The sequence below is a fragment of the Heteronotia binoei genome, chromosome 9 (genome assembly GCF_032191835.1).
Source record: "Heteronotia binoei isolate CCM8104 ecotype False Entrance Well chromosome 9, APGP_CSIRO_Hbin_v1, whole genome shotgun sequence".
Lineage (NCBI taxonomy): Eukaryota > Metazoa > Chordata > Lepidosauria > Squamata > Gekkonidae > Heteronotia > Heteronotia binoei.
The window spans coordinates 1953794-1966943 of record NC_083231.1 but is presented as its reverse complement, the minus strand read 5'-3'; the positions used below and the strand labels follow the sequence as shown (position 1 = coordinate 1966943).

The 13150-nt window shown below is 47.6% G+C and overlaps 1 protein-coding gene across 1 annotated transcript in view; it reads left to right on the top strand.

Annotated features, from left to right (window-relative positions):
• Positions 1–11190, top strand: part of CRMP1 (collapsin response mediator protein 1) — a 36949-nt gene extending 25759 nt beyond the window's left edge. Inside the window, exons 10-14 of the mRNA XM_060246124.1 lie at positions 2262–2403; positions 5744–5914; positions 7265–7444; positions 8157–8322; positions 10254–11190. Coding sequence (XP_060102107.1) covers positions 2262–2403; positions 5744–5914; positions 7265–7444; positions 8157–8322; positions 10254–10345 — 751 coding nt within the window. The 3' untranslated portion in view covers positions 10346–11190. The remainder of the gene's footprint in view (positions 1–2261; positions 2404–5743; positions 5915–7264; positions 7445–8156; positions 8323–10253) is intronic.
• The last annotated feature ends 1960 nt before the right edge of the window (positions 11191–13150 follow it).

The following is a 13150-nucleotide window of genomic DNA, read 5'->3' as shown; positions in this document are numbered from 1 at the left end:
GAATCACTTAGTACATTTGGTCAGTGTGAGAAATATCTGGAGTGTTTTCAAACATGATGTCAAACTACTTGGCCTTTGTGATTTTTTTTGAAAGATGGCTGTTCTAATGTGATCACTGAGCAGGCTGATGAACTCATTCTGGCTTTGCAGAGAGAGACAGGACACAACGTGGCCATCTATCTGCTGAACTTTGTGAAGATGCTGATTGGCAACTGCAAGACTGTTTGGCAAGTAACTTGAAAGTTTCTAGGAAATTTCCACAGTTACCATCTGTGCTTAGACCACGTTTGCCTGGCTAGACACATCCTGCACGCAATCAGGCATTCTGGCTAAGATTGCCTTCCACTTCTCACATGACCTCTGTTGTGCAAGCTGGGCAGCAGCATCAATACTGTCTTGTTTCTGTAGCTGCATTTCAGATTCTTTTCCCACACTGTACGTGCACGCGCTCATGCTCTAGTAATCTAGGGGTTAGCTTTTCCCATGCATTAAATCCACTTGGCTTTCCAAAAGAACTTTTCCCCTTGGCCTTCTGAAAAAGCATGAAAGGAAAGGCATATGCAGCACTGTTTACAGGAGAAGACACCAACCATGTTCTTAACATAGTCCCACCATTGTCCAGATTCATATAGAAACAATCTTTGGAAAATCACCTGCCATCACTGTCTTTTGGAAACAATGCATCCTTATTCTGCAGTTCCACTGTCCCTCTCTTGGCAAGTTCAGTTTTCAAAGTTTCATCCATAGTTTCAGGCCAAAAGCCGGTATCAGTGAAAACGTTGAAGTCAATACTCCCTGGCAGAATATTTGTCTGAGCAGAAGTGGAAGCCTCTTCAGGCACAGCTGCCTCTGCTTCTAAAGCAACAACAGTCTGGATCAGGCTCCTGTGGTGCTGCTGGCGAGTCTGGTGGGATCCTTGCAGCAGTGCTCACAAGAACCTGTCAGGGCTTTCGGCTGGCTTCGCTTGCTGCTCCTGCTCTGTCTTCCTGCCTTGTGCACCTGATGCTTTCTTGTTTGGCATTGCCCTGTCTAGGCCTCGAGGGCTTGAAGGAGCCTGCAAGACCTACATCTCCTAGGATCCCTCTAATGGGCCAGCCCGCAGTTTTAGAAGGGAAGCTGGCCCAGTGGGGGACAGAGGGGTGGGACCTGGGAGGAAAACAAGGAAGGCTTTACCCAGAAGGGGAGGTATTCTTTTCTCAGGGAGCGGAGCCAGGAAGAGGTGCTGTGGACAGAAAGAGGGTGAATTAATGAAGGAAAGCACTCAGAGAAACAGGGACTTATGGCTAGTCACATTAGTGTGTGTTGTTTCTTTTCCCTTTACCTTCTTTACTGTTCTTACTGTTACTTGCACCAATTTTCAACCAGTTGTTATTTCACTTTTAAAATAAAAGCATTAAATATTTAGAGATGAAGAATATGTCATTCTGAGTAGAAAATCTTCTACACACATATGCATTTTAAGGAGTACTTTAGGCTCGAGGTGGATTTGTCACACCCGTTGCAGAGGGGAGGGGAGGGAGGCTGTTGAGGGGCCCCCTTGCAACTTGCGGGTGGGAGACTGCAAGGTTTAATTATGGTTTTTATGCAAGTCATGGAACATTACAGGACAGGTATCTTCAAATGGGAAATCATGCTATTAATAGGCATAATGTATGTAATTCATCCATAAGGATTTCACGAGGACAGCATGGCTGTAATTAGCAAGAAGAAAAATACTGTAAATGTTACTTGGCAACATTTATTTGCTCCGTCATGTTGAAAAACTGTGTAGAATGTTTAAACACTAGATTTTCTGTGTGAGGGGGAGGGTGCACTATTTTAAAATTATTACGATTGCTTTTTTTCTTTTGAAAATTTGCTCCCCTAAGAATTTTGTGACTGCTCCTGTCTCCCCCCCCCCCCCAAATGCTACGCCAGTGGATGGCCCTGAAAACAGCAGATGTCAGGAGAGAGTATGTTTTGTGTCCCTCTCTGGCCCCACCCCAGAGTAATGAAAACTGCAGGCAGCCTTCAGCTTCTCTTGCAGCCATGTTCCCTCAAAGCTGAGTCAGTGTGAGCTAGCTCACAGTTTGTTAGCCTTTGGCTCACACATTTTTATCTCAGCTCAAGAAAAATCACCCCAGAGCAAAGAAATTTATGCAGTAGCTCACAGCTTTAATGCCAGTAGCTCACAAAGTAGTATTTTTGCTCACAATACACCACAGCTTAGATGGAGTATTGCTTGCAGCCAGTTCAAATCTCTCTCCTGTGAATTTTTTCAGTGGTGACCTGCAAGTGACGGGCAGTAGCCACTGTACATACAGCACAGCCCAGAAGGCAGTCGGGAAAGACAACTTCACCTTGATCCCGGAAGGTGTGAATGGGATTGAGGAGAGGATGACTGTGATCTGGGACAAGTGTGTGGTAAGTTTAGCCATTGAGAGGCTGCAGGGTCTGGGAAGCCAGAAGCACCTGGGCCAGAAGGTGGGCTGCCTGCAGCCTCTTCCTCAGACTCCAGATGGATGTGAAAGGTGTGGCTGTCACACAGACCCAATGTGTGAAACTATGGACTAGAATCATAGAGTTGGAAGGGACCTCCAGGGTCATCTAGTCTCAGTTCATTTATTGTAAATAGCCATTGGCTGTTACAAATCTACAAAAATCTCAAGAAAAACGAAAGTAAACTAGAAGTTAAAACATATGTGTCATCTAGTCAAACCAGAAATCCCTCCCCCCCACCCCACCCCCAGTGACCATGACCAGAAGACGGGAAAAACCTTCCAGGATCCCTGCAAAACTGGCCTGGAGAAAATTGCTTCCTGACCCTAAGTGGAGATCAGCATTTCCTTGGGCATGTAAGAAAGTGCCGCAAGAACTAAGCACTGATGCGACCCCTCCTGCCCTCCTTCAACCCTTCCTCCCCTCCTCCTTATGATCTGCTTAAGTTCAGAGGAACTTCATTGCTGTCATATGGCCATCTAGCCTCTGTTTTAAAACCTCCAAGGAAGGCAAGCCCAGCACCTCCTGAGGAAGCCTGCTCCACTGAGGAACCACTCTAACGGTCACGGAGTTCTTCCTAATCATAGAATCATAGAGTTGGAAGGGACCACCGAGGTCGTCTAGTACAACCCCCTGCACAATGCAGGAAACTCACAAACACCTTCCCCTAAATTCACAGGATCTTCATTGCTGTCAGATGGCCATCTAGCCTCTGTTTAAAAACCTCCAAGGAAGGAGAGCCCACCACCTCCTGAGCAAGCCTGTTCCACTGAGGAACTGCTCTAACAGTCAGGAAGTTCTCCTTAATTTTGCACCAGAAACTTTGATTTAATGTCAACTCATTGGTTCTGATTCTACCTTCTGGGGCCACAGAAAACAATTCCACACTATCCTCTATAGGACAGCCCTTCAAGTACTTGAAGATGATGATCATATCACCTCTCAGCCGCCTCCTCTCCAGGCTGAACATCCCCAGCTCCTTCAACCTTTCCTCACAGGACTTGGTCTCCAGACCCCTCACCATCTTTGTTGTCCTCCTCTAGACCTGTTCCAGCTTGTCTAGATCCTTCTTAAAATGTGGTGCCCAAAACTGAACACAAGACTCCAGGTGATGTCTTACCAGAGCAGAGTAAAGCAATACTATCACATCACGTGATCTGGACGCTATACTTCTGTTGATACAGCCCAAAATTGCATTTGCCTTTTTAGCCACCACATCACACTGTTGACTCATGTTCAGCGTATGGTCCACTAAGACCCCTAGATCCTTTTCGCACAGACTACTGCTAAGACAGGTCTCCCCCATCCTATAGCCATGCATTGGATTTTTCCTGCCTACATGCAGAACTGTAAACATTTATCCTTGTTAAAATTTATCTTTTTGGAGGACAGATTCTTGAGGCACTCCACTTGTCACTCCTCTCCAAGAGGATGAGGAAGCATTCACAAGCACTCTTTGGGTGCGATCAAAACTACATTTTACCAACTGGTCAACAAAGACAGTATGTGGAACCTCAAAAAAGAGATCTGGTTAGTCTGACATGACTTGTTCTCAAGAAACCCCATGCTGGCTCTTAGTAATCACGGCCATCCTTTCTAAATGTTCCAGGACTGACTGAAGATTTGTTCTGATGTTGAGTCGGAATCTCTTCTGACTCATGTTCAGCGTGTGGTCCACTAAGACCCCAAGATCCTTTTTGCACAGATTACTGCCAAGACAAATCTCCCCCATTCTATAACTATGCATTGGATTTTTCCTTCTTGAATGCAGAACTGTAAACATTTATCCTTGTTAAAATTCATCTTACTGTTTTCAGCCCAGTTTTCCAGCCTGTCAGGATCATCCCGTATCCTGTTTCTGTCTTCTACTGTATTTGCAACCCCTCCCAATTTAGTATCATCTGCAAATTTAATAAGCATTCCCTCTATTCCTTCATCCAGATCATTTATAAAAATATTGAACAGAACAGGTCCCAGGACAGATCCTTGAGGCACTCCACCTGTCACTCCTCTCCAAGAGGATGAGGAACCATTCACAAGCACTCTTTGGGTGTGATCTCTCAGCCAGTTACAGATCCACCTAACAGGAACAGGATCCAAACCACATTTTACCAACTTATCAACAAGGATAATATGTGGAGCCTTACTGAAATTGAGAAAAATGGTGTCTACAGTATTCTCCTGATCCAGCAAGGTCATAATTTAGGTGTGTGCTCAATTTCTTCCTGGACACTTGCATAAAAGCTTTCAGTTTCTTCATCAGTTTCTGTAGTTGGGGTGTAAACCTGGATGATGGTTAGGTTGATTGGCTTCCCATGAAGTCCGATTGATATTATTATAGACCCCCGAGTGCCTGGGCAACATCATGCTTCACTATTAGAGCAACTCCTTTTCTTCTGTGTTTGTCATTCCCTGATTAAAACACATTGTAATTTTCTGACTGAAAATGTCCTAATCCAATCCACTTTCGTTTGTTGGCTCACAAGATTGCAGTGTTTAAACAGTCATTTCTCATTTTCCATTTCGAGCTGACCTTGATTCCTCCTTCTCATCTTCTGTGTGCGTCAAGCAGCTTTGTACTTTCTCTTTGCATCCTCCATTCACGTCAACCACCGAACGTCTTTTCAGCTTGAGCCCATTTGGGGCATTAAGAGTCGTGCTTTTTGTAGTTGTCCTGCACTCACTCTTCCCTGTGAGCCGATGGAGTGCTGTCTGACCTGGTGGTCCCTCTTCCAGCACTCGATATCTTTTTTCATTTTGGATTGTCTCATGATAAGGTTTTCGAGGTAAGAGATGATCAGGAGTGGTTTCCGTTGCCTTCCTCCGTGCAGTACTAACTGGGGTTAGCCAAGGTGGCACTGCCATCGTCTAGGAAAGATCCTCCACCAGCATCACCTGCTGCCCAGTAGCTGCCCTTCAAGGATTTCTCTGCTCCCAGCCCACTGGAATTGCCTGTTCTCTCCTGCTGATCCCTGAAAGTGGGGCGGGGGGGTGCATCTTGGTCTGGGGTCCCAGCTGTGACTTTTCCTCCTTCGGTGGCTCTGCTGGGAGTTTAGCATCTTGACAGAGGCCAGCCTCTCGACTCCAGTGACACACACACAAACCCCCTTGCCATGTTCCGGTGTGTAACCAGTCGACTCTCTCTGTGCAAACTGCTTTGAGTCTCAGTGGGAAAGAAGGACTATTAATAATGAAAATAATTATTTTAAAATATGGTAGCACAACTTCATTCAAAGATTTGTTACTCATGGAAAATGGATTTCAGTCCACAGGTAAAATGGATGAAAACCAGTTTGTCGCAGTTACCAGCAGCAGTGCGGCCAAAATTTTCAATCTGTATCCCCGGAAGGGCAGGATTGCTGTGGGCTCTGATGCAGATATTGTGATCTGGGATCCAGAGAAGGGGAAGACAATCACGGCCAAAAGCCACAAGTCGGTAAGCCAAGGGCAAGAATGTTTTGGTCCCAAGACATAGTTGCTGAACCCTGGAAAACTGCAGCCTGTGGTGTGGCTCCCATGAGCCTGTGCTGATGTTTAAACACTGCTCCTAGTCTGTCTTGTTTGGTGTGCCCTCCCCTAGGACATCATGGTGCTCTTCATACATTTGGGCATTAGAAGGGGGTGTGGTAAACATGGCCTTAGCCCTGGGAGTCTTCATGAGTCAGTAGTCCAGGCCGAAACACAAAATATTCCCGTTGGATTATTGTAGATCACTTTTTTTCCTTACTACTGTTAATAAAAAAGAAAGCAGCTCTCAATTCTTTTTGCCATGAAGATAGTTTCAGGGGTTTGCCATGTTTGTCTGAAGCAGTAGAACAAAGTTTCAGTCCAGTGGCACCTCTGAGACCACCTAAGTTTAATTCTGGGTCTCAGCGAAAGAATAACACTTTGTTGGTCTTAAAGGTGCCACTGGAGTCAAACTTTGTCCTGTCCTCTCTTGTGCTCCTGATTTTTTGGACTTTAAGTGCAGCATCTTCAGGGCCCAAATAAGTTTGGGATCTGTGTGCATGGAGGAGCTCTGAGGAGCCAGCCCACTGTAGGCCGGGGGCTCTGGTGCAGCCTGGGGGTGGGGCCTGTGTTGTGCCTGCCTTTTTCCCTCCCAGGGCATCAAGCATCAGAAGAAGAGTTGCTGCCCTGTTCTCGCCCCCCCCCCCCCCCGATTGGCCCCTTTGTGGTGGCTTTTTGGCGGCCTCATGGATCCCCGGATCTTGTGAAGTCAAGTGGCTTTTATGGCTGCTCTGAGTAGCCAAAGAGGGACTTGTGATAGCTGGGGGGTTTTTGCTGCCTCTGGCCTGGGAATCCCTGGAGATTTGGGGGCAGTTCCTGTGGAGGTGGAAGTTTAAGGAGGGATTTCCCCAAGTCTCCCTCTGCAGCTGCCACTTTCCCCAGGGGGAGGCATTTTGCAGAGAGGAGCTCAGAGCATTTCAGGCCCCACCTGGTGGCTGGCACCCCTCTGAGGCCAGGGAAAGCCTGACTCTTCCTCACCAAGGAGAGGGGGGGGCAGGTGCTGCTCAGGAAAGGCCAGTCTCCTTCCTGTGCAGGGCAGCAGAGCTGAGTGGCTGGTGAAAGCAACCCGAAGATGACGTGCTCAGTATTATTTTAAGTTCCTTACCTAGAATAATAATAACCCTCCCCCCAAACACTTCAGCCCCTGGGCCTGTAATGTTTGAATTAAACTCTATTCATACATTAAACTATCAGACTCAGGAAGGAATTTGCTCCCTCCTGTTTCATTAGTATTTCCGTCAATGAACGAGAGACTAAACGGCATCTTTCTTCTGCTCAGGCTGTTGAGTATAATATCTTTGAAGGCATGGAATGCCGTGGAGCGCCTCTCGTAGTGCTCAGCCAAGGGAAGGTTGTGTTTGAAGATGGAAATCTCCATGTCAATAAAGGGATGGGCCGTTTCATTCCCCGGAAGCCTTTCCCGGAATACCTTTATCAGCGCATCAAAATCAGGAGTAAGGTAGGCTTGTGGACAGTGCGGTGCTCTCTCTCTTGCCCAATTAGGTGGGAAGCCTTTGGGTGAGAGAGGAGCCCGCGTGTCCCTCATGGCTGGCGAGATCTTCTGCCTACTTATTCACCATCTTGATGCATGAATTTTACCTTTGAGTTGCTGGTTCACAGCAGATGAAGTTGGTGGTTGTAGGAAAGACAGGCTGCAGCATTTGCGTGGTTTTATTGTACATGTATAAAAGGTTGTGAGCCGCCTAGGCGGGGAGGGCGGGATACAAATAAAATTTATTATTATTATTATTATTATTTAGGACTGCAGAGAATGTCTCTCAGCCAGCTGACTGGATTTTGCCAAAATACATCTTGTGATGTGCAAAGCAAGAAAAGAAAGTGCTGTTGCTCCCTCTGGTGGCTATACTCAGGCATTGCCAGCTTCTGTCAGTTCCTCAGAACCAGCATGCAACAGGAGTTGGTCTCCTGCCTTGGGGTTCTTGCTGTGAGACACAAAAGTGCCTTGCAGTGCCTGATAGGGAGAGAGCTCTTCCCTGTCCCCTTTTGCCATCCCTTCCGGGCTGAGAAGGATCATACAGTGTCATTAGCACATACAACTGTTGCATAAGAGCTGGAAGCAGTAGTGGAAGGGTGTGACTTCTTCGCATCCAAAGTCACTCCAAAGTATAGAGCACCTCTGTATTTGTGTATCTTTGTGTGTGCTATTGCAGGTAACAGGACTACAAGGAGTATCCCGAGGAATGTATGACGGGCCCGTCTATGAAGTCCCAGCGACTCCAAAATATGCAACTCCTGCGCCTTCCACGAAATCCTCCCCTGCCAAAAACCAGCCTCTGCCAATCAGGAACCTCCACCAGTCTAATTTTAGCTTATCAGGTGAAGTAGTGCAGCCCCTTGTGGTGTTGGACCCACGTTTGCTCGGCAGGGGGCCTGTCGCTTTGAAGCCACCCACAGCTGGCTCTGGCATAGCAGACGGCTGCCTGCTTGACTGGGAAGGGGCTTCCAGATGTGGATTACGGGTTGGTGGGGTGGGGTGGGGTGGGCGAACGCTGTATTTGCAAAGCCAGAGTTAAGCTGTGGGATTTCCAGACTAAACCTTTCAAATCTTAGGGAGGGAACTGCTCTTCCAGGAAACAGGAGCTTGGCCCCCATGTTATACACTTTTATGGAATTTCATTGGTGCACAGGGAGGGAAGGCGGGATGGTAGGTAGCCCCATCATGTCAGCTCTTGGAAGCTCTGCAGGGTCGGCAATTGGAAGGGAGTCTCTGCAGAAGAAGACAAGGGCATCCCCACCTCTGCTTCTCACTGGCCTTGAAAGCCCCTTGCTGGAGTGGCCAGAAGAAGATGATGATGATGATATTGGATTTATATCCCATCCTCCACGCTGAATCTCAGCTGCAGATTGGCTCACAATTCCTTTATCTTCTCCCTCCACAACAGACACCCTGTGAGGTGGGTGGGGCTGAGAGAGCTCTAACAGAAGCTGCCCTTTCAAGGACAATTCCTACCAGAGCTCTGGCTGACCCAAGGCCATTCCAGCAGGTGCAAGTAGAGGAGTGGGGAATCAAACCTGGTCCACGCACTTACCGCTACACCAAACTCGCTCTCTCTCTCTTTCACACACACACACACACGTTCACTCTCCTACATAAACTTTAACAAGAATTTAACCTTCCTTTAATTTATTTATTTTTTTGCCAAAAAGTCTGAGGTACTTCTGGTGCCCCCACCAGGGGCTTTCCAAGCAAGAGATGTTTCAGAGGTGGTTGGCTGCTGCCTGCCTCCACATCATGGCCCTGGGCTTCCTGGGGGGCCTCTCCTCCAAGTACTGGCCAGGGCCGACCCGGCTTAGCTGCCAAGTTCTGGCTAGCCTGGGCTATCCAGGGCCTTTAATGACCTGAGCAATTGTCCAGAGCCCTCTCGCAACACAGGTTTCGCCTGGGAACCACACAGGTTAACACCAATGCCTGGATACAAAATGTCGCCTCTGGTTAGCAGAGGGGGGGGCCCAGTTGGCTTTCTTCTGTTGGTGCTGTGTCAGCATCCCAGCAAAAAGCTGGGGGAAGGGCAGGGTCCTGTGTTCCCTGGGGGCCTGTGAACAGAGGGCCTGCTGCTCCCGCAAAACTACGCAAATCCATTTTGAGAGAAACCAGATTCTCCTTCCTTAGAACAGGCTAAAAGTTCACTAAAGATCCCCTGTATTTAGCTTTTATGATTGCTGGTGCCATAAATGTTGCATAAATGAAAATGAAAAAGCCTGTGGGGCCATTTCCTTTTTCTGTCCCTGTTTGTTGAGGTCACTGCTGCATTTTTGGCCTCAAGGCACCCAAGCCACTAGGAGCAAGGCCTTTTTGGTTATGGCACCCTAAGCCTGGAATGCCCACATCTTAAGATGGCTGCCTGGTGCCAGGTTCACTGCCTGTCTCTTGCTGGGTGAAGAACTGCTTATTCTCCCCAGCTTGCCTCTTCTTTGACCCGTCTGCTCTCTGAAACCCTGAACTGTGTCAGTTGGTGGGTTTTGTTGTTGTTTTAATCTGGATTTGAGTTTTGCTCATTGGGTTCCGTTTGCTGAGGACTGCTTCCTGATTTTCACTTGCTGATGTTTGTCTCTTCATCTCTCCACTGTTCAAGTGACTTGCAAATATAATTTGCAATTCATTGTGTCTGTGGACTCTGGTCATTTTGCTTCTTTGTAGAAACATTTTTCCCATTGGGTAGTAGGGGTGGGTGGGTGGGATAGAAGCATTCTAAAGAAATGAAAGAGGCCATTAACCCTCTCCTTCCCTTCAAATTACTCTTTTGCAGGGGCTCAGGTAGATGACAACAACCCGCGTCGCACTGGGCACCGCATTGTGGCTCCCCCTGGTGGTCGCTCCAATATTACCAGTCTTGGGTGAGCTCAGGTGGAAAAGCCAGAAGGAAGGCGGGTGGAAATAATCTGATTTCCCTTCTATGTCCTTGTTGTTGAACCCACAGTTTTATTCGGTACTAATGAAGAAAAAAATTAATGGTTTTTTCCCCTTTTTGTTTAATTTTTGCATAGAAAGAAGTCATCATAGTGTGGTGTGTTTGCTTGGAACTGATTGCCTCACCATTGTGCATTTGTGCATTGTCACCTTAAAGCATGGTGCTTCCATTGCCCCCCCCCCCCCCCTCCTTGACTCTGCTGCTTTTTGCTTTGTCTTGAAAGTCCCTGATGGCTCCTTTGCCCCTCCCTGGTCCCCTTAGCTGTGCTAGAGTAGATGATGCATGTGACTAAGTTATTGATGCAAGCTGCTGTTTGTGAGTGAGTCCATTTTAGAACCTCTTGCCAACAATGCCAAAAGAAGAAATGCCACAGAGCAGGATGGATGGACATAGACTAGGACCAGCAGATTTCTGTTGATATCTATTCCGTTCTTATCGACCCACCCAAGAAGTGTTTTCACCACAAAGCTTTGCCACACCTGTTGGCCACCAATCCCGCTTGTTTCTAAGGAGAGCCACAACTTCACAGAGTGGTGCCGTTGCCGTCTTGTTCAGGGGACTTCCACATAATGGGCAACCGCGCTCACCTTTGCATGACATTTTTTGGTACTTGCAAATAGTCCAACTTGCTGTTGGGTTTTTAAAGTTTTTGTACAAAATTCTCCTTTGTAATCCACGTTCATTTTTACTTGCGATAATGTATTGGATTGACTAAGTGTGGTTCATTTTCTGAATGGAAGGCTTGTGAAATAAAAGAAAAGTGAGTGTTTTGCCTCCTTTGGTTTCCTGTTCAGTCATTTGCACCTCACGGGATTTGGACCAACTAAAACATGCAAAATATCCAGTGTTCATTGTCATCTTCGTGTGGATTTGCATGGAGCTGGCTTCCCAGTGATTTCTTGTCTCTCTTCTGAAAAAGGGCTTTGAGTCTTGCTGGTTTAGAGAGATTTGAGACATTTGTTGGATTTGAGTTTTCCTATGGATTACTACCTCTTGCCTGAAGTAATTTGAAACTCACTCCCCTCGAATTTGCTGTGCATCCAACATGCAAGGCAGGTTTCAGCAGATCTTAACGTCCTGTCCTCCCAAAACTATACACATTCTTGTCACATCCAGCCTGATTAAAAGTCTTGGAGAATTCAAAAGTTTGCACACTGTTCTGTGTCACTTGGCTGATCCTAATAAAAGGTACTGCGTGGATTTGGTATTTGGATTTTACTTTTGGATCAAGCAAACCACTTCCTTCTGTCATGACTTGGCGGTACCTCAGTAAGAAAATTCTGCAGGTTGAACTCAATGAAATAGCTTTTAGCTGAAAAATAACTGCGAGGAAGTGATCAAAATGGCTGCCTGAATTGACTGTAATTGGCCAGCATAAATTCCCCTGCAAGGGGTTCATGAGAAAGAGAAAAAAAGCAGCCTCAGTCATGGAGGAAGGGAGAAACTGGCAGAGGAGGGCTTGCCTGGGTGTCCTGTCTCGTAGAGGCATTCGTGCAGCAAATGTCTGGGACTTCAAAACTGATAGCTTTTTCCACTCCCCAGGCCAGCTGACTCAGAGCTAGGCAAAAATCAGGATGGGTTTTTTCCTCAGCTGGCCTTTCTGGAGGGAGGGGTGCTGCCGACTGAAACAGCTTTTGGTTCTAGTGTTCTGTGGATTCTGTTCAACCTTTTGCAGCCGTCCTAACTGCAGAAAATGAGAGAAGATCTCGGCTGGCAGACAGATTCACATGGGCACAGATGCCCTGCATCCCTCTGGAGACTTCATTCCCTGGCCACGCTGTCCACGGCTGGGTAACAGCGCCCTCTCTCTTTAGGGTTGTTATTGTGTATCTAGTCCCTGGCCCACTTCTCCCACCATTTCATGGGAGACAGAAGTGGACTGCCGTGGGCTCCCCACAGGCCAGTGTCATGGGGTTGTTTGCCCAGTTGACTGTCAGCCAACAAGAGCCCAGCACTTCCAATAGCCCGCCTGGCAAAGACAGAGACTGCGTGTTTCCAGACAAAGTCCCAAAAGAAGCAACTGGGTCCCATGGGCATCTCCTAATAACTGTAATGCCTTGGGGTGATTTCAGTTTCAAAAACCAGGCCTGACCTTGAATGGCAGCATGTCTAGAAAGTCCCCCTGATCCAAGGAAGCTTGAAGCTGACCAGCTGCCACCTTGCCTGAGAAAAGCACACCTGCTATTGGCTGAGAGCTCTTCAGCTCATTTGGTGGCTTCTTAAAGAGGGGGTCTCCTTAGTGATGAATGGCCCTGGGAAACCTCAGTGTGTGGGGAATCCCCCCGTGGGCCGGAAACCTCAGGCAGCCATTTGGGGTGGGCGGGTGAGACAATCTCAGGGTTTATCAGAGGCTTCTGCTTGGAGGAGGAATAACAGCAATGCAGCACCCAAGTCACAAGCAGCTCCTGGCACCCCTGCCCAGCGGAGGGAGCAGAACTCATCACTGGCATTCTTATATTTGACCACCAGAGGGCACTCTTGGCATAGACTTGGGAAACAAGAGCAGTTAAATGGGGGGGGGGGAAATGGACTCTACTGCAAGGTTTATAGAAACTGAGAGCCCACGCAAAGCCTTTCTGAAGAGGGGCTGGGACTTCTTTCCGTCCGCTGTGGTGGTGGGAAGCGCTGTCAAGCCACAGTGGATTTTTGGTGACCTCAGCAAGGGGTTTTCAGAAGTGGTTTGCCATTGCCCGTCTCCATGTCGTGACCCTGGGATTCCGTGGAGGTCTCCCATC